At 35.8% G+C, this 23004-nt stretch overlaps 1 protein-coding gene across 1 annotated transcript in view; it reads right to left on the reverse strand.

The window, feature by feature from the left end:
• NDUFS4 (NADH:ubiquinone oxidoreductase subunit S4) overlaps positions 1-23004 on the reverse strand; it is a 111798-nt gene that overhangs the window by 62966 nt on the left and 25828 nt on the right. The window contains exon 2 of the mRNA XM_027606467.1: positions 2247-2325. Coding sequence (XP_027462268.1) covers positions 2247-2325 — 79 coding nt within the window. The remainder of the gene's footprint in view (positions 1-2246; positions 2326-23004) is intronic.

Genomic DNA, 23004 nt, shown 5'->3' on the forward strand with positions numbered 1-23004 from the left:
TACGGTTTGGTACTATCCGTGGCTTCAGGCATCCACTGGGGGTCTTGGAACAAATCCCCTGTGGATAAGGGGCAGGGGGAGGGGGAGGTTACTATATATTTTTAGAATGATTCTTGTTCAAAATGCAAATATAATCAACTTCAATTGCTCAATATATCTGTAAGTACCCTTCAGCCACTTGTCTTGTCAATATGTTATCAACTGAACCTTTCATCCAGTAGGTAGTATGTGGGAGTAAGACCTGAAACCCCTATCAACATTATGTAACCTATTTGATTATCTAATATTTGCATTTAAATATAAACCTAAATGAATGGCTAAAACTCATGTTTGAAAATTACCTATGGGTTTCAGTACCTGTTTAAATATTTCTTCAGTAACTATGAATAATTTGTAAGTAAGACTTGAATTGATTTCAGCTGGAATAGACATTTTGACTAATACACTTCCAGAAAGACATAACAAAGCTGGGAAAAACCTATACAGGGCAACAAAATTCATTGAAAGTATGCAACTGATTTACTGACATAAAAAAAAAAACCTCAAAGCAGTCTGTATACCTCTCTGGTATGATTCACGGCACCTTGTTTAGAGAAATAGATTGCTACCTCACTTATTCTTCAAACTAGAAAGAACTTAGAAGCATTACTAATAAACTCTATAAAACCTGAAAATCTTGTAAAGAATAAACCCCACAATATTAGAACAAGAAGGCAATCTCTTGGGTGTAAAAACATGGGTCACTGGAAAAATTAAAATAGTACATTAATTAATGAACGCATGGCATGTGTAAGTCATCCTCCTCTTACACACATACTTGTCTCACTTTTATACTTGACTAAGCAAGTGGTGTTGATCAACATTTGAAGAGTAAGTAGAAGGTCCCTGGATAAGAGCTAGGGGATTGATGAAAACCATCTAGGCTGAGTGAACTGCAATGTGAATGCCCTGAAGCAGGGAAAGGAACAGCAAGTTCCAAGCTTGGTGTGGCTGGAGCACAGTGTATAAAACACAGTGGTACAAGATAAACCTAGAGAGGAAGGCAGGACTTTAATCATCCAAGACCTCAAAAACCATGTAAGGATTTTAATGTTTACTTTTAGGTCAGTAAGAAAACCAAAAAATCTTACACAAGAGGTGACAAAACCAGCGTTTAATGAGTATTCTGTTTATCCTTTGGAAAATGAATTAAAGGACAATTAAAGTATCTATAGAGATCAATTCAAAAACTACTGCAGCAATCTAGGTGAAAGATGATGGTAGCCTAGATTAGGATGATGGCAATGTCAGCAAGCAGATCTAAGAGACAGTTTAAAGATAAAACTAACCAGCTTTAAGCATAAGATCGGAGTTCTCCAAACTACATATCCATTGTCTGTCTGTTTACTTAACTATTAATATATCTGTTTATATCTTTAGTGGTATAAACAGTGTTTAGATCTTTAAGTGTGATCTATTCTTTAAATTATGCTTACAGAGTCAAAACTGAATGATAAAAGAATGTACAACTGGAAGAAGAGTAGTTAAGAAACACACCCATACATATGATAATGGTAAACCAGATAAAAAATGAAAAAGCACGCTTGTACTATTACACATTTTACAAGTCTTAGGACATTACAAAATTTATATGCTATTTTACAACATAAGCATAAATAATAAATTGCATCTAAAGTAACATCACATGTAGAAAAATTTTTTAAGTGATGGTTACCATAATTCTATCTGCTACTGATTAACAATATTATTTCTTTGTTGCTAGTTGTAATCTCCCATGCATAATGGAGAAATGTAATGTGTGTGTACACACACATACACACATACAGTAACAACAATAATTGGTTCCATAAAAACCCAATATACTTAAGTTTAGTGTCTTACAACTTAATTAAACAGGAGTGTAGTGAGAAAATAAAAAACTATACATATTCATTTATATTTATATTCATATTAATGTTCAATTCATATTCATTAATTTAAAATGTTCTGACTTATAAACACCACAAAAATGAAGCCTTTTATAATTTTAATCTCTTAATATCTGCTTATGACTTAATATTTGTGTATAATGCTTAACACAAATTATCTTTTTGTGATGAATATTTTCTCTTAAAATTTATATACAATCTAGAAATTCAAATTCAAATCACTCTCCTAGAAGAAGCCAAAATACCACTCTGAAAAGCTATTGTACAAAAAGAACCCTGAAGGCAGAATCATAGCAGTATATAATAGAAAATTCTTACCAATCTTTCATCAACTGTTACGAGTTGCGTGTCTTGAGCTTGGTCCTGTGCCAGCCTCCATGTGGAAGCGCTTAACGACCTGCAGTGCAAGACTTTAAGTTAAAAAATGATCCATGCGATGAGAAAAGAGAGGCAGACAAATCTTAAATAAATGAGCTACTTTAACAATATCTGTCTTATAAAACAAAAAAGAATAGAAAGAAAGAGAAGAGGGCACAAAAATCCTTTTTCTCCCCAATTAGTTCTGTCTGCTGAGTTTTTGGCAGACTCACTTAGGAGTTCACAACAGCTGCACTTTATGTCAGTCTATAGGCTCTCTGTCACAGAAAGGCCGTCAGTGACAAGTACCATACTCCATGAGTGTACAGTAGCTAGTTTGTCACTACTAGGATGAAAAATGCAAAGCTATATCAATCCTTCCAGAATGCTGATTCCTAAATGACCACCATCAGAAAGAAAAAAACCTCAATCATATACTTCATAGCCAAAAGTAAATATTAATAGAATTTAATTATATAATGTTAAGTTTCTTCACTCTAATTTCAAAACAAAACCAGTTGAAAATAGAAATGATTCTATGATCATTTTAACTAATGTTATTAGTTTAGTCCTGTATCTCATTCACAAAATTGAAGAAAGTCTAAATAGTTAAAATAGAAATATTAAGTCAGAAATAAAATGGGCACCAAATCTAGCTCCTTTATATTAGCATCACCGGACCCTCATCCCAAAGAAATTACTCAAAGCTAACAGGTTTTTTTGTTTGTTTGTTTGTTTTGCTTCAGATACACACTGTATACTAACAAATGTACTGTCACTGGTTGTTAAATTTAACATTTTACATTTTCCAAAATATTAAGACATCCTATGTAGATTTCTCTTTTTAAAGTCAGTTTATACAATCATGACTCAAATTTCAAAACCAACAGAATATACAGTATTAAGTTCTTTCTTCTTTATTTCTTTTAAAGATTTTATTTATTTATATGAGAGAAAGACAGTGTGAGCACGAGCTGGGGGAAACGGCAGAGGGAGAGCAATCCCAGGACCCTAGGATCAGGACCTGAGCCAAAGGCAGATGCTTAACCAACTGAGCCAACCAGATGCCCCAAGTCCTTTCTTCTTTAAATGAAGTAAAACCACCATCATAATTTTGACACAACATAAACACTAATACCTGATGCAAAACTTCATGTAATAGTTCAACTTTCAACAGCTATGGTGTATACAGCTTTATAGAAAATCTACTAATAGCATAGTTTAAAGATAACTGATAATTTAAAGGCTTTTTTGCTTTATGAATACATATTCTTTTTCAAGATTTTACTTATTTGAGAGACAGAGAACAAACAGGAGAGGGGGCAGAGGGAGAGGAGAAGCAGACTCCCCGCTGAGCAGTGGAGCCTGATGTGGGACTCGATCCCAGGACCCCTGGCATCATGACCTAAGCCAAAGGTCAGACACTTAACCGACTGAGCCACCCAGGCGCCCCCAAAAAATATCTGTCAGTTATTTCCCAGAATTAATATAATTCCTTATTACTTTAAATACCCTGCTCAGAAACATACACAAAATACATCTACATGGAAATTATTTTAAATTATTTATACAGTTAAAATATATGTGTTGGTTGTGACATTAAAGGAGTATAATCAGCACTTTTAAAAAATCTATTTACTCTGGAAATCATTAAGACCAATAACATGACAATAAAAACATTCTGAATACTCTTAACCAAATCCATATATTGTAAGAAAAAAATCAGGCAATGATAAGGGAACGCAGGAGAACTTGAAATATTGGAAATATTAGAAAATGTAGCTACATTTCAAGAAAATAAAGCTGCAGAGTTCCTCTAATTAAGAGAAGTACTAGAGCAAAACTGCAAATTATTCTACATAGATTAAAACTCTATAATCCATGAACTTTGCAACTTCAGATTACACACTGAATTTGATTTTAAACAATTTTCTCTTAAATTGTGTAATAAAATCTTATTGTATATTAGTCATAACCTAAAGCAAATTTTTAAAGCATATATAAAGATGTATTTTAAAAATTTTAAATTTAGGGCGCCTGGGTGGCTCAGTTGGTTGGGCGACTGCCTTCGGCTCAGGTCATGATCCTGGAGTCCCGGGATCGAGTCCCACATCGGGCTCCCTGCTCGGCAGGGAGTCTGCTGCTCCCTCTGAGCCTCTTCCCTCTCATGCTCTCTATCTCTCATTCTCTCTCTCTCAAATAAATAAAATCTTAAAAAAAAAAAAAAGAAACCTTTAAAAAAATTTTAAATTTATCTCCAACTAATCATAAGAATGAAACTACATATCAATTTCTGAAAACAGATAACTTTTATTAACAAATACACAGATGAAAAATCATCACATATTTTTATCAGGTTGTATATAAAAGACAACATAATAAAAAAGTGACAAAAGATGCTAAGTAAAACAATCCTACCAGAAAGAGTTAAAAATCACAATTAAAACTTTTTGTAAGAAAAAAACCTTAAAGATAGGCTAGATTGCAAAGAAATCATAAACAGAATTTTTAAAGAATTTTTATTATTTGAAAATATATATTCATATAATTTATTACGGAAAATTTTGCCTAAGCACAAATAGTATGTGCATATGTATACATGTATATGTGTGTGTAGGTTTTATTAGGTCATGTCCTAAGTAACTGCTCCCTAATCACAGAAACAGCAATTATTTTTTTTTCTTAAGATTTTTTATTTATTTGTCAGAGAGAGAAAGCACAAGCAGGGCAGAGGGGCAGGCAGAGGGAGAAGCAGGCTCCCTGCTGAGCAAGAAGCCTGACGTGGGGCTCGATCCCAGAACCCTGGGATCATGACCCAAGCCAAAGGCAGACACTCAACCCAATGAGCCACCCAGGCATCCGGAAACAGCAATTATTTTTTTTAAAAAATCAAATCTCAGATGTGCAGAAAAATTTTCCTCCGATTATAAATAGTTAAGGTAGCAACAGAGATGAGAATCAATTACAAACATAGCATCTAATTAATTATACCTACAAAATATAAGCCACAGTTAATTTTAGATTAAATGTAAATTATATAGCAAATATCTATTTGCTGATTAGCCTTTAAAGAATGTTACATCAGTAAATTGGTAGCAGTAAATAAAGTGCTTTTTAATAATATAAAAGTATAAAAACATTAAACAAGAAGTAAAACTTAGAAAGTATAAAGGAAAAAATGACAGAAAATATAAAAACTTCTAAACCAAAAATACTATAAAAGACAAAAGGTAACAAACAAGGAGAAAATATTTACAATATAAAACAATAAAGAATCAATATCCAAAATAGGTAAAAGAGCTCCTAGAAATTAGTAAATAGGAATAATCCTTTTTTTTTTTTTTTAAGTAATCTCTATGCTCCACGTGGGGCTAGAACTCTCAACCCCAAGATCAAGATTCACACTGCTCTACTGCCTAAATTAGCCAGGCACCCCAGTAGGGATACACCTTAAATTTCAAGAGGAAGTCACACAACCAAAAACCCAAACAGCCTAATTAAAACTGGGAAAAGGATGGAAAAGGACTTGAATGACATTTATCCAAAGATCTGTAAGTAGCCAATAGCACACAAAGAGATACTCAACATTACTAATCATTAGGGAAATGTAAATCAAAACCACAATGAGATACGATCTCATACCTATTTGGATGGTTATCAAAAAAATAAGTGTTGGTGGGATATAAACAACCAGAACACACTGCACTGCTGATGGGAATGTAAAATCATGCAGTCGCTATGGAAAGCAGTATGGCACTTCCTAAAAAAATTAAACAGAGAATCACCACATGATTCAGCAATTTCACTATATACCCAAAAGAACTAAAAACAGGGACTCAAATAGGTATTTGTATGCCCATGTTCTTAATAGCACAATTCCCAATAGCCAAAGGCATAAACTGCCAAAATATTAATAATCTTATGTATCGGGCAATGTATTTCAACACTTAAAAGTATACATGTAGAAATGATTAACATGTAATCACTAGTAAATAGGTAGCAATTTTAACTTTGCTATTTGGTACCTATTTTTGAGAAATTAGTAATTTTACTTGCCTCATGAACTTGCCTTTCTGTCCACCCACCTGTTGTCTTAACTGGCCTTTTCACATTTCCAGGTTTCTTAAAAGTCAACTTTAATTCTGAGCCCAAAGGATAAACTATGAGGCCTGTGATTATTATTATCAATTCCCGTTATTAAATTGAGCAAGCCATTTATTATACTTAGTTTTTCTGTACAAGTTTCCCATAAGAAAATGAGATATCCTGGAAATGGAAAACAAGAGATCTTATTTCTAACTCTTGTTTTAATACCTACTATTTCTGTCTATGAGCAAATCATTTAACCTTTCTGCACGTCAATTTCATTCTTTGTAAATTTGTAAAATGAGGACTTGTTGCTCTAAAGTTTCTTTTAGTGATAAATCTCTGTGATTCTGTGGCACCTGGGTGGTTCAGTTGGTTAAGTGTCTGCCTTTGGCTCAGGTCATGATCCCATGGTCCTGGGATCGAGCCCCACATCGGGCTCCCTGCTCCGCGGGAAGCCTGTTTCTCCCTCTCCCACTCCCCCTGCTTGTGTTCCCTCTCTCACTGAGTCTCTCTCTCTCTGTCAAATAAATAAAATCTTTAAAAAAAATGTTTTTTTAAAGTCTTAATGGTTTAAAGAAAAATAGTATCTGAATAAGAATAAACAGTACTGATTCAAAGTACTAACACTATTCTCCCTTTGAAGCAAACTAACTTTATCAACTAAGGAGAATGAAATTCCCATGTCCCTTGTAGCAGTTTGAAACACGGCTCCAAATTTTTTCAACACTCATCTCTCCAATCAAGAGCTGCAGGTCCCCTATTCCCAGAATCTGAGCCCTGTGACTGCCTGGTCAATATTATACAGAACTGAGGCTATCTGTATTTCCAGGCTCAGGCCTTAAAAAACTAGCCATTTCCATTTCCTGTCACTTAAAACATTGCTTCTTGGGATATTCACTCTTGGAACCCACCTACCATGTTGTGAGGAAGTCCAAGGTGCCCCAAAGAGAGACCCACATGAGGAGAAATCAATAACCAACATTACTTTGCCAGCCATGTGAATGATCCTCTAGCCCAAGATGAGCCATCCCAGCAGACACCACTTGGAACAGAGACAAACTTCCCTGACAAACGCTGCCCAAAATGCGTATTTGTGAGCAGAACAAATGACTGTTGTTGTTTTAAGCAACTGAGTATTGGGGTAGCTTGTGTCCAACTATAGATAATAAAAACATCCCTACAAATAATTGAAGATGATTTTATAAACATTAAAATTGAACCAGTAACTTCAAAAGACCAGAGATGAACTGACCAACTTCTAGACAAATTCCTAATCCTATAGAAATCATTAAGGAATCAATTAATCCTCAACCTTTTGATTAAAACCAATTATGTCTGTTGTCAATTTATTGGAAATTGAATTATAATCCAAATTCACATTAAATCAGAAAGTGTTTATTTCCACAGAGAAGTGTTAAACCACAAGAAAATATTACTAAGAGTTCTAACTGAAATATTTAAATAAAAACATATACGCATTCTCCTTGTCACAATTATCTCAGACTTAAAATATGGTGGCATTTGGGTCAATCACCTTCAAGTTAATGATCTTGAAACTTTTCAAGATCTTGAATCAATAGAGAAAACTTGAACTGTCATAATACTGTACTCACTAGACAGAAGCAAGAAATAAGTAATTGTTAATGGAAAAAATAAAAATGAGGGGACAAATGAACATTTTATTTACTATTTTTAAAGATTTTATTTATTTATTTGACAGAGAGAGAGAGAGAGAGCACAAGCAGAGGGAGCTCCAGGCAGAGGGAAAGGAAGAAGCAGGGAGCCTGATGCGGGGCTGAATCCCAGGACCCTGGTATCAGGACCCAAGCTGAAGGCAGACGCTCAACCGACTGAGCCGCCCAGGCGCCCCCAAGGGACCATTTTAATATTCTGTGAAAATATGTGGAGTGAAAAGAAAGGGAAGGATGTTACAAATACTCTTGTCTGATTAAGTTCAGTAGAAATAACAATGAAAATAACTTGTAATCTATTCACACATAAGTTCCTTGATTCTAATTCAGATTTATCACAAAATTTCTCATCTTTACCTACAGGACTTAGTATTATCTTAAAGTGTCCCACTGGCCAGGTGAGTAAAATGTAACAATCTCCTGCTCCAGGTATCCGTTTCCCCATTCTTCTGGGCCGGGTGGAACCTGCAGCACAGACCAACAGCAGTTGTGCCTTTGGACACAACTCAAGCCAAAACCTTAAATTAATCCTTTGAGTGTCATCCAAAAGATGAAGGAAAGATTTGTGCAAGAGGGATAAGGGTAACTATGCTTATATAACAGACTTTGGAATGAAACTGAGGAGTGAAAGATGGAGAATGTGGGCAAGGTTTTGGAAGGTGATAATGAAGAAACTGGAGGGCATGACAGAAAATGTAAAGGAAGGCAGAAACAAATCTACCCAAGTTTGTTAACAACAGGTTATCAAAATAAATAGAAATGAGGTGAAAATAAAGGGAATAAGAAATAGATGTCACCCTGATAGCAATTATATTACAAAACACAATGAACATATGAGAAGTTCACATTTACAAAAGTCAAATCATTGAGCTATACTAGCCAATAAAAAGTAACTACTGAAAAAAAAAAATAACTACTGGTTTGGAATGCCTTAAAGGAAGGAACTGAGTTACTGTATTTTAGAATGTCTGGTAAATAACTGGAAGCAAATTTACTGTAAAGATGTCAATTATTATGACCTCACTGATATGAGGAGTTCTTAATCTCAGGAAACAAACTGAGGGTTGCTGGAGTGGTAGGGGGTGGGAGGGATGGGGTGGCTGGGTGATAGACACTGGGGAGGGTATGTGCTGTGGTGAGCGCTGTGAATTGTGCAAGACTATTGAATCACAGATCTGTACTTTTGAAACAAATAATGCAACATATGTTAAGAAAAAAGAAAAAGAAGAAGATAGCAGGAGGGAAGAATGAAGGGGAGTAAGTCGGAGGGGGAGACAAACCATGAGAGACGATGGACTCTGAAAAACAAACCGAGGGTTCTAGAGGGGAGGGGCGTGGGGGGATGGGTTAGCCTGGTGATGGGTATTAAAGAGGGCACAGTCTGCGTGGAGCGCTGGGTGTTATGCACAAACAATGAATCATGGAACACTATATCAAGAACTAATGATGTAATGTATGGTGATTAACATAATAAAAATTTTAAAAAAAGATGTCAATTATTAATCTACAAGTTAAATATAATAATTCTAACAGAATTTTTATAAAATTAGATAATTCTCATTGGGAAGAAAAAATTCACAAAAATAACCAAGAATGTTTTGAAAAACAAGTAGAAGGCAGGATGTGCCTTGCCAGCTAATATGCTACAATAATTAAAATATGGTATTAACACAGGCATAGACACACAGATCAAATAAACAGTACAGATCAGAGTACAAAACCAGATAATGTGCATTTGTAAATCTATTATATAATAAAAGTACAATTTCACATTAGTGGTAAAAGGATGAACTATTTAATAAGTAATACTGAAACAACTGCTAGCCTTTCATGGAAGAAAAAAATGTTTGAATCCTGGGGCGCCTGGGTGGCTCAGTCGTTGTGTCTGCCTTCGGCTCAGGTCATGATCCCTGTGTCCTGGGATGGAGCCCCGCTTCCGGCTCCCTGCTCAGCAGGAAGCCTGCTTCTCCCTCTCCCCCTGCCTCTGCTTGTGTTTACTCTCTTGCTGTCTCTCTCTGTCAAATAAATAAATAAAATCTTAAAAAAAAAAATGTTTGAATCCTGTTATAAAATAGTTATATCATCTACCAAAGAATTCCAGATGGATTCACACACACACACACACACACACACACACACACACACACACACACACACACACACACACACACTGTGCTGTGTGTCAATTACTAAAATAAAATATAAGGGTTTTAAAATAACATTTGGATGGAAAAGTTTTCTTAACCAAGACACAAAGCACAATACCCACAAACTGTGAAAGAAAACTAACTTCTGAACAACAAAGGGTACTACAAACTAAAGGAAATATCAGAGATAATAAGTACAACGTACAAAGTGGTTAAAACACTAATACCTAGAATATATAAAGGACTTCCAGAAACCAAGGCAAAAATCACCTAAAAAGGGGAGAAAGAGAGCAGAGCATATACACATGGTACATATTAATACCAACTCTATCAATAATCATTTTAAGAAGAGTCTAAATACACCAATTGAAAGAGAGTATGTGTCAGAGTGGATTAAAAAAACCAAGACCCAACTATATGCTGCCTAAGAGAAACCCATTTTAAATATAGAGACACAGATAGATTAAAGGTGAAGAGATGGAGAAAGATATACCATACTAAAAGTAATCAAATCTTACTGAAATAGCAGTATTAATCTCAGACAAACTAAATTTCACAACAAGGAAAATTATCAGGAATGGAGCGCCTGGCTGGCTCAGTTGGTAGAGCAAATGACTCTTGATCTCAGGGTCATGATTTTGAGCCCCACGGTGGGTGTAGAGATCATTTTTAAAAAATTATCAGGAATAAAAAGGGGTATTACATTCTGAGAAAGGGGTCAATTCTCCAAGAAGACATTAACAACCCTTATGGTATATATGCCCAACAAGAGAATGTCAAAATATGTGAGGCAAAAATTGAAAGAGCTACAAGGAGAAATAGACAAATTCATTATTATAATTGGGAGACTTCAACACTCTTCTTCTTCTTCAAAAAAAATTTATTATCAGGTAATCTATACTAATAGTAAAGGACAGAGCCAGCCAACAGAACATCAGTGAGGATACAGTTGAAATGAAGAGCACCACCAATCAAGGAGATTTAATTGACATTTACAGAATACTTCACCCAACAACAGCAGCATACACATCCTTCTAAGCTCACATAAACACTCACCAAAACAGGTCACATTCTGAGCCATAAAACATACCTTAACAAATTTAAAAGAATAAAAATCACACAGTGTATGCTCTTAGTCAACAATGTAATTAAACTAGAAACCAATAACAGAAAACTGGAAAATCCCCAATTATTTGGAGATTAAACAACATACTTCTAAAGAAATTATCAAAAGAAGTCTCAGAGAAATTTTAAAATATTTTGAACTAAATGAAAATGAAAATACAGCTTTTCAAAATCTGTTGGATGCAGCAAATGCAATGTTTAGAAACTTAGCATTTAATACATACATCAGAAAAGAAAAAGTCTAAATTCAATAAACCAAGGTTCTACCAGAGGAAACTACAGAAAAGTACAATATAAAGCTAAGGCAAGCAGAAGAAAAAAATAATAAAAATTACAGCAGAAATCAATGAAACTATAAACAGGAAATTGGTAAAGAAAAATCAACAAAACCATAACCTGATCTTTAAGTGATAAATCTCCAGCCGGGCTAACCAAGAAAAAAGAGAGAAGACAAAAATTACCAATATCAAAAACAAAAGAAGTGTCATCACTATTGACACCAAAGGGGTAATAAAAAATATTATATAGTCTGTGCCCACAAATAACTTAGAGGAAATAAACTAATTATTTGAAAAACACAAACTACCAAAACTCATACAAGAAGAAATAATCTGACTATGCCCACAGCTATTAAAGAAATTGAATCAGTAATTAACAACCTTCCAAAAAAAAAGAAAGCACCAGGCCCAGACAGTGCTTCTGCCAAACATTTAAGAAGAAATGATACTAATTCTCCACAATCTCTTCCAGAAGGGTACATGTCTTAACTTATTTGATGAAACTAGCAGTATCTTAACCACCAACACCAAAAAAATAAAAGGGAAAACTACAGACCATTACCTCTTGTCAACACAGATGCAAAAATCCTCAACCAAAAAAAAAAAAAAAAAAATTTATACAACATGACCAAATGGGATTTATTCCAAGTATTCAAGGCTGGATCAATATTTGAAAATCAATTAATATAATCCAGTACATTAACAAGCTAAAAATATATATATATCACATGATCACATTGTCATATAAAAGGCATTTGACAAGATCCAATACCCATTCATACTAAAAACTGCCAGCAAACTAGGAATAGAGGGGAACTTCAAAACTGATAAAGAACATATACATGAAATCTACAACTAACATCCTTAATGGTAAGTAACTACTCCTAAGACTGGTAAATGCAGGATATCCCCTCTTGCTACTCCTATTTAACATTGTACTACAAGTCTTAGCTAATGGTAAAAAGTAATGAAATAATAAGTAAGCATGTTAGGAAAGAAGATATAACACTGTCCTAGTTTACAAAGGACAACATCGTCTACAAAGAAAAAACCTGGGTGACTGTCATTAAGCATCTGCCTTTGGCTCGGGTCGTGATCACAGGGTCCTAGGATAGGGCCCGGGTTACTCTGCTTCTCCCTCTCCTACTCCCCCTGCTTGGGTTCCCTCTCTCACGGTGTCTTTCTTTGTCAAATAAATAAATAAAAATCTTTAAAATTAAAAAAAAAAATCCCAAATAATTAACAAAAAAAACCTAGACTAAAAAGTAACTATAATAGCAATTTGTGAAATGTGTTAATATACAAAACCAATTGCTTTCTTATATCACCAGCAAGGACTAACTGGAATTTAATATTAAAAACACAATACCATTTGCATTAGCACCAAAAAATAAATATATGGAGGTAAATGTAACAAAATATATATAAGACCTATATAAAAAAAAACTAGAAAATTGATGAAAGAAATCACAAAACATCTAAATAAATGAAGGTACATTCCATGTTCGTGGATAGGAAGACTCAATATTAGTAAGATGTCAATTCTTTCCAACTTGATCTGCAGATCCAACACATAACAAAATTAGAAGATTAAACATTGATTTCAGTCTCACTACATGTATCAGTAACCAAGATACTGTGGAACTGGTGAAGAACAAACAGATCAATAGAACATAACCAAGAGCCCAGAAATAGACTACTCAAATACAGTCAACTGATCTTTGAGATAGGAGCAAAGGCAATCCAATGGAGAAAAGATAATCTTTCATTAAGTGCAAATGGAATACATCCACATGCAAAAAAACCGAATTTATACACTGACCTTACACCTTTCACAAAAGTTAACTCAAAATGGATCATAGACCTAAATGTAAGAAGCAAAACTATCCACCTTCCAGAAAATAACATAAAACTCCAGGTACCTTGATTTGCTTCTGAGGTTTTAGATACAACACCAAAAGCAAAATCCACGAAGGAAAAAACAGATCAGTTGGACTTTGTTAAAATTAAAAGCTTCTGCTCTGTGGAAGATGCTTTAGGACAATGGAAAGACAGCACAGACTGGAAGAAAATATTTGCAAAACAGGCACACCTAGGTGGCTCAGTCAGTTAAGTGTCTGCCTTCAGCTCAGGTCATGATCCCAAGATCCTGGGATTGAGTCCCACATTGGGCTCCCTGCTCAGTGGGGAGTCTGCTTCTCCCTCTGCCCCTCCCTCCCCGGCTCATGCTCTGTCTCTGTCTCTCTCTCTCTCTCAAATAAATAAAATCTTAAAAAAAAGAAAACATTTGCAAAATATATCTGATGAAGAACTGGTATCTACAATATACAAAGAACTCTTCATATTCAACAAGAAAACAACCCAGTTGAAAAATAGGCAAAAGATCTTAACAGACATCTCATCAAAGATGATATAAAGATGGCCAATAAGCATTTGAAAAGGTGTTTAACATCATATATCATCAGGGAATTGAAAACTCAAACAATGAGATGTCACTACACACCTATTAGAATGGCTAAAATCCAAAAAACCGACACCACCAAATACTGACAAGCATGTGGAGCAACAAGGAGTCTCATCCATGCTACGGGAACACAAATGGTACAGCCACTTTGGAATACAGTTTGGCGGTTTCTTACAAAGCTAAAATATGGTTTTAACAGCAATTGTGTTACTAGGTATTTATCCAATTGAACTAAAAGCATATGTCCACACAAAAATCTGTATAAGAATATTTATCACAGCATTATTCATAACTGCCAAAAACTGGAAGCAACCAAGATGTCCTTATATATGTGAATTGAAAAACTGTGGTAGAGCCATACAATGGAACATCATTCAGTAAGAAAAAGAAATTGGCTAGAGAAAGTATTTGCAAATTACATAATCTGACAAGGGGTATCCAGAATATATAGAGAACCACTAAAATTCAACAACAAAATAACAACTAACCCAATTCAAAAATGAGCAGAGGACTTGAACAGACGTTTCTGAAAGTGAGACACACGAATGTCCAATAAACACATGAACAGCTGTTCAACACAACACTAGTTATCAGGGAAATGCAAATCAAAACCAAAAGACACAACATGATACTCATTAGAATGATAAGGAAGGAAGGAAGGCAGGCAGGCAGGCGGGAGGGAAGGAAGGGGAAGGGAGCAAGTGCTAGCAAGGATGTGGAGAAAATGGAATCACTGGCGGGAAATGTAAAATGGTATAGATGCTATGGAAAATAGTATGGCAATTCATTAAAAAATTAACAATTACCATACGATCCAGCAAGTCTACTTCTAGATACATATGTTGAAGAACTGAGAGCAGGGACCTGACTAGATATTTGCTCACTAATGTTTATAGCAGCATTATTCACAGTAGCCAAAAGGGGGAAGAAACCCACAGATGGATGGATTAAAAATAATTCATTATATATATATATATATATATATATACAAAAAAATATTATTCAGCCTTAAAAAGGAAGGAAATTCTGACATATGCTGCAACACAGATGAACCTTAAAGAAACGATAGTTGATATAGGTCAGTCACAGAAAGACAGTGTATGATTCCACACTCATATGAAGTACCTAGACTAGTGAAATTCATAAAAACAAAAAGTACAATGGTGGTTGCCAGGGACTCGGGGGAGAGGAGAATAGAGAGTTATTGTTTAATGAGTAGAGAGTTTCAATTTTAAAGAAGATGAAAAAACAATCTGGAGATGTACGGTGGTGATGGCTGCACAACAATATGAATGTACTTAATGTCCCTGAACTACACTTAAAAATGGTTAAAATGGTAGGGCGCCTGGGTGGCTCAGTTGGTTGGGCGACTGCCTTCGGCTCAGGTCATGATCCTGGAGTCCCGGGATCGAGTCCCGCATCGGGCTCCCTGCTCGGCGGGGAGTCTGCTTCTCCCTCTGACCCTCTTCCCTCTCGTGCTATCTCTCATTCTCTCTCTCTCAAATAAATAAATAAAATCTTTAAAAAAAAAAAATGGTTAAAATGGTAAATTTTGCATTATGTGTATTTTACAATCTTTATTTATATTTTTTAAAGATTTTATTTATTTATTTATTTGAGAGAGAGAGAGCACAAGTGGGGTGAGGGGCAGAGGGAGAAGCAGACTCTCAGCCAAGCAGGGAGCCCGAAGTGGGGCCCGATCCCAAGTCCTGGGATCATGACCTAAGCCGAAGGCAGACGCCCACCCGACTGAGCCACCCAGGCGCCCCGTATTTTATAATCTTTGAAAAAGAATACGCCTTGTAAAGAAACTGTTGACCCTGTTTACAACCACTAATAAGGAGGAATACACACATACAAGTTTCTCAAAGCCAAAGCTTTATAGCTTTCCCTAGAAAAAGCTTCTTCATGTATGTATGTATATCTATAAATATAATCAATCATCTCTTCACAAATTTTTAGAAGATCAAACTGAGGCTGCTGAACTTTAATATAATCACTCTCTGTACTGCCTCAGGTGGCACATTTTCCAAAAAAATCTCTAGGGCATGTCTGTGTAACACAAAATAAGTGATACTTTACTAAAATACTTAATGCCAATTACCACCCTGGTGATTTTTCAGACCATAACACTTTAGCACCATTTTTCAACACGTTTTACATAATAATAGTTGACACTTTTTATGTTATCAGTAGTTGGTTAAAAGCAAAACTTCTAAAAATATATTTAAGAAGTTATAAAGAACAAAACACAAGGAAAAGCAAGCCCAGATGAACGAACTGACTGGTCAAATAAATATCTACTAGACATTTTCAGTTATCTACCTTTTTTACCTGCATCAAGATCCTTAATTCATCACATTAGTATTACTTCATAGGTACTATCTTAAAAAAAAAAAAAGATTCTACTAATCAACAACACAAAATTCTCTATGTTCGGGATGCCTGGGTGGCTCAGTCAGTTAAGCATCTGCCTTTGGCTCAGGTCATGATCCCAGGGTCCTAGGATCAAGTCGTGCATCAGGCTCCTTGCTCAGCGGGGAGGCTGCTTCTCCCTCTTCCACTGCCTGCGCTCCCCTAGCCTGTGTACTCGTGCGTGCTCTCTCTCTGTACCTCTGACAAATAAATAAAATCTTTAAAAAAAAAATTCTCTATGTTCCTCAAAAGACTTATGTATTAATCATTATAGTTGTGCCCAGTAATCTAGTTCTCATTCCAAGCATATGGTAAGATTACACTTCACTTTTATCGCTAAAGTTTGGTGTGGGCATGTGACTTATTTCAGCCAATGAAAGAAAAAGATGTGACATTATCTAGTAGCTTTAAGTCACTGCATAAATGCCTATCTCTTTACCCCTGTCAGAGAAACCAATAGTTTGGTTTAGTCTCAGTCCCCACGTGAGGACAAATAGTGGAGGAATAGAGCTTCTGGCTGTCCCACTAGGGACATGAAACATGAACAAGAAATAAATCTGTTAGTTTAAGCCACAGATATTTTTGGGTTTAGTATCTTGACTGATATAGCTTGACAAGCAATTCTCTACTCATGTACTTCTCTAGGGAATGCCATATGAGAATATTATATGATGTTTGTTTCACACTGACTGAGGTTGGGAGTATTACATATTGAGAGTTTACTATTTTCAAGTAAATCAAGATGTCACTTTTTAAAAAGCATGTTTTTGGTCTTTAAGGGCAACATGATTTATTTTCTTATAGCTCCAAAGCTTAGAGGGATGAGCTATGAGATGATTTGCTTCATATCAGCATTAATGCTACTGTTTCATCTTGGACAGCTTACCTAACTTAAAAAAAAAAAGCTATGTATTTTATCCTCATTTATCTTTACTTTGAAGTATTCCAACTTGTTGCTTATTTCCTTCGGTTTAGGAATCTTTTGGTCTAAAACTTTTAACTGCCATAAAAACCACTGGAATTATGTTTGTATCATAAATACATATTTAAACAATAATACACAATAAATTCAATCACAGAAAATGTGCTGAAATTACAAGACATGAAAACTGAACAGATTAGTATTCATCATCTAGCAATATTCCACCACAGGAAAGCTAGTTGGTAGGTGCTGCTTACTCTTCAATTCAAAGATAAAGTATCTGTCCCTTAGCAAACCTGGCACTCTTGGGCACACAATTTCTTAAAGGCTGATGATTACATGATTAAGAATAATTACAAATACATTCAGAAGAAAAAAATCACTAACATTAACTTTTTTTAAACTTCATGAAACGATTTGGAAAACAGTCCCGTAGTGACTTCAGAATCAGACCCATGTTAAAATTCCAGATCTGCGGCTTAAGAGCAATATGATCTTGAATAAATTACTTCACAACTCTGCACTTCAATTTCCTCATCTGCAAAAATAAGGATAATAATACCTCACAGAATGACTGGCAGAATTAAACAGCATGTTAAGTAATTGGCATGGAGTGCCTGCTGTAGAGAGAAATGTTCACTTCTTTCCCTATAGTAACATTACCAGCTCATTTAGGGGCAAAAGAGGAAAGGGAACCCTATAAAAGATGAACAAACACATCTTTTCCAGAGTTTCTCTAAAAAATGTAAACAGTTTTTTTCTTTTTCTGTCCAATTAACTACAAAGCACTACCAAATCCACTGATTTGATCCTTATTCCCTCCCACCTGAACTAATACAACAATCACTTAATTGGTCTCCCTGACTGTAGTCTTATCCTTGAAGGCATCTTCCACATCACCAATTACACCCAATCATTCCACTCCTTTGCTCTAAATCCTTCATTGGCTGGTGGTAATTTATCTTAAAATATGGAAGTATTTAGGGATGGAGTACCATAACTTTTATAATTTACTTTCAAATAACTTAGGTAGGAAGAATATATGTGTTTGTACATTTTGCTCATATATATATATAGATAGATAGATATAGACACAGATGCATTTTGCTTACCTATATACCTATGATACATAAAAGCAAAATGAGCAAAAAACACCAAAATCTTAACAATGGTAAATCTGGGTGGTGAGTTTATGGATTCATTGTAGTCTAACTTTTTTATATATGTGAAGATTTTAATAAAAAGTTGAAAAATTGAGAGGCACCTGGCTGACTCAGTTGGTAGAGCATGCAACTCTTGATCTCAGGGTTGTAGGTTTGAGCCCCACGTTGGTGTAGAGATTACTTAAAAAAAATAAATAAATAAAAACTTTTTAAAAAGTTGAAAAACTGAAAGGAGAATGAAAAATATTAGTAGTATGCTTTATTTATGGAAAAATGGAAAGAAGTAAAAATGCATTTACTTGAATATGCACAAACTCCAAGCATAAGAAACTAATAACAATGATTTCTTGGGGGGTGGGAGAACAGGGGTAAATGAGCAAACGAAAACAGATGAAAAAGACTCTTACAATTTACTTTATATATACAGAATTCTATAACTGCACTCTCTCTTCAAAATATTACATTAAAAAGTAACGTTGACCATATTTTTACTCACTGCATGCGGTTACTGTGAGGATTAAATGAGACAATGTACATAAAGCTTTAGTAAGTGCTTGGCATGTGCTCAAGACTCAATAAATGTTAGCTAGTCCAGCTGTTGAATAAGAAAAAATAAATCTTCAGTATTAATAGTATCATCTAATACGTACAAGTTAATTTTAATCTACACCCACAGATGATTAGTTGTGCTCTCCAGAAGTGGCTACCTATGTATGTGGCCTGAAGTGGTGAGGTTTGGAGCCAAGAAAGAATTCTTGAGACATCTTCAGTGCAAAAAGGTGTTTTGTTTTGTTTTTTAAGATTTTACTTATTTGAGAGAGAGAGAGTACAAGTGGGGGGTAGAGACAGACAAGCAGACTATCTACTGAGCCTGGAGCCGACGCAGGACTTGACTTCAAGACCCTGACAGGACATCATGACCTGAGCCCAAGTCAGGCGCCTCAAAAAGTGTTTTTTAATCTTCTCAGTAGCATGAGGACAGGATCCATGGGCAGAAAGAGCTGCACTGGAGTCATACGGAGTGGCCGATTATATACTTCCAAGTTGGGAGGGGGTCAGGGATAGCATAAGTCTCTAAGGAATTTTAGAAGCAAGGTTTTCAGTACCTTGAGTGGGCTAGCTATTGTTAGGAAAAGGTCATTTATTACTGTTTAGTAAAAACTCAGTTATGAGACCCTTCAGAAGTCTATCAGTGGGCGATATGCTTGGAGGGTGATTACCAATCTGTATCCTGAGGAATAGAGATAAAGGAAATTTCCAAAGGAATTTTTATATGTTAAAGGATTCTGGAGGGTCGGAGTAAGATTGTCTCTTGCCCTCAGCAAAGTATTAACATCGAGGCAGCTGAGTTCCCAGAGAAAGATCACTCTGCCTGTTTCAAGGACTTGTCAATGGGCTATAAGTAGTAAGGAAATTTAATTTTTCTTTTGCCTTTGTTTCCACATCACTTATGGACATGAATTCCAAATATCACTATCAAAATTTATATAAAAAGATTTTTGTGACTGGTATAAAGCAAGATTGAAATTATTCTTCTTTGGATGCCTGGGTGGCTCAGTTGGTTAGGCATCTGGCTTCAGCTCAGGTCATGATCCCAGGGTCCTAGGATCAAGTCCTGCATCAGGCTCCTTGCTCGGCAGGAAGCCTGCTTCTCCCTCTGCTGCTGCTCCCCCTGCTTGTGCTCTCTCTCTCTGACAAATAAAGAAAATCTTTAAAAAATCTATTTTTCTTTGATATAATGAGTGATATTTGAAATATATGATTGCTAGGAAAACTACATGGGCACCAGTGAAGAAAGCTTAACAATTTAGCAAGCTCAGCAACCTAGACTTTTAGAACACTTGAAAGTCCTATGGGCCAAGGATCTCTACTGCAAAGAATACACTCAGTCAGTTAAGGATTCGACTTCCGCTCAGGTCATGATCTCAGGGTCCTGGGATGGAGCCCACAGCCCTGCTTGTCCCTCTGCCCCTCCCCCTGCTCCTGCTTGTGCACTCTCTCTCTCTCTCCCCCTCTCTAATAAATAAATAAAATTTTTTAAAAAAGAGAATACATTGTTGTCTGACATAACCATTCCTGCTATCAGACTACTGCTACTGTTTATCTTTAGTGAACCAGGTCTCTCATCATAAGGCCTGTGACAAACCTCTTCATGGAGGACCCTGCTACCTGACTTGACAGCACACCATTCTGCTAACACACACACACACACACAGACACACACAGACACACACACAGACACACACACAGACACACACACACACACAGACACACACACACAGACACACACACACACACACACACACACGCCCAAAATGGAGTCCTTTATGCTGGGCCAAGTCACCAAACTGGGGCTTAATTTCCAACTAACTGCAGTTTCAACCTCCCCCAGAAATGTGGTTTTAAACGGTCAGTTTGGAATTTACTGGTTAGTACCAATGAAAGGAAGATGAGATAATCAACCTAATAAGACACCCCCTCCCCACCCAAAAGGTGACCTTACCCAAAAGAGCCCTTTGTAGTGTTTATAACCCCCTCGTACTGCTTTTAAAAACCTTTCCCTTTCTGTACCCTCTAGAGCATCTTTTTACTTGCTAGATGGCATGCTGCCTAAATCAGGAATCAATTAATAAAGCCAATTAGAACTTTAAAATTTACTTGGTTGTTTTGTCCTTTAACAATTCCTATCATCAGAAGTTGTTACCATCTACCCTTAGTAAGCTAAGGTATCACCTCCCAGAGCTACTGAGATTAAATCAGGTATAAATGATAACAAGCACTTGGCACAGTTCCTGATCTACTCCAAGTAACATTATAAACAATCATTATTATTTTCAAGACACTACATTTGTTAAATTAACAATTCCATTTAGAAGTTTTAAGTTTTGAGGACACCTGGGTGGCTGAGTCAGCTGAGTGACTCTTGATTTTGGTTCAGGTCATGATCTCTGGGTAGTGAGATCCAGCCTTACACTGGGCTCCCCACTCAGCATTGTCTGCTTGTCCCTTACCCTCTGCTCTTCCCCCTCCCCCCTGCTTGCACGTGTGCTCTCTATCAAATAAATGAATGAATAAGTTTTAAGTTTTTATTAGATTAACCTAAACTAAAAAGATTCACACCAATTCTAAGACACTGATTGAACTACAAAAAATTTTTAGATTAAAACTAACAATAATTCTTTTATTACCAAAATAGCTATAAATGTTTGCTACCTGTGTCCTGTTTTAGAGCAGTCATTTTTTTGAAATCAGGCACAAATCAAGCAAAGATTTAGTAATAAATTACTGTAACTAAAGATGAGTTGTTAATAAAAGAAAACCTGAAAATATTCTGTACTAGTTTAGCAAAGCAGTGCCACTTTGATATACAGTATTATTTTTTTAAATAATGCATGTTTGTGTAAAATTAACAGACCTATTAATTTGTTTAAATAAATTCAAATAAGGGCACCTGGGTGGCTGAGTCGGTTAAGCGTCTGCCTTTGGCCCAGGTCATGATCCCAGGGTCCTAGGATGGAGCCTTGCATAGGGCTCCCTGCTCAGTAGGGAGCCTGCTTCTCCCTCTCCCTCTGCCACTACCCCTGCTTATGCTCTCTTGCACTCTCTCTGTCCAATAAATAAAATCTTTAAAAACAAACTTTTTTAAGTAAAAAAAAAAAATTTCAAATAGAATCTAAAACAACCAGAGGAATTCTTAATCTCAGGAAACAAACTGAGGGTTGCTGGAGTGGTGGGGGGTGGGAGGGATGGGGTGGCTGGGTGATAGACATTGGGTAGGGTATGTGCTATGGTGAGCACTGTGAATTGTGCAAGACTGTTGAATCACAGATCTGTACTTCTGAAACAAATAATGCAAGATATGTTAAGAAAAAAGAAAAAGAAGAAGATAGCAGGAGGGGAAGAATGAAGGGGAGTAAGTCGGAGGGGGAGACGAACCATAAGAGACGATGGACTCTGAAAAACAAACTGAGGGTTCTAGAGGGGAGGGGGGGTGGGTGGATGGGTTAGCCTGGTGATGGATATTAAGGAGGGCACGTTCTGCGTGGAGCACTGGGTGTTATGCACAAACAATGAATCATGGAACACTGCATCAAGAACTAATGATGTAATGTATGGTGATTAACATAACAATAAAAATTTAAAAAAAATAATCTAAAACAACCAGAAGTGTAAAATACGATCTAGACTTACATCATTTCGTAAACATAACACAACAAAATATATATACACAAGAGCACAAAAGGCCACACAAATACAAAGACACACACACAAACTTCATAGTGGTTAGCTTAAGAAAGAAAATAGGCTACTTACTATTCAACTGATCATTTTAAAAGCCTTACCATTAAAAAAAAAAATCACTATAAAATTTATCCAAATCCAGTCAGTAAAACTGTAGACTGATAATCCTGAACAAAGATATTA

The sequence above is a fragment of the Zalophus californianus genome, chromosome 5 (assembly GCF_009762305.2).
Source record: "Zalophus californianus isolate mZalCal1 chromosome 5, mZalCal1.pri.v2, whole genome shotgun sequence".
Lineage (NCBI taxonomy): Eukaryota > Metazoa > Chordata > Mammalia > Carnivora > Otariidae > Zalophus > Zalophus californianus.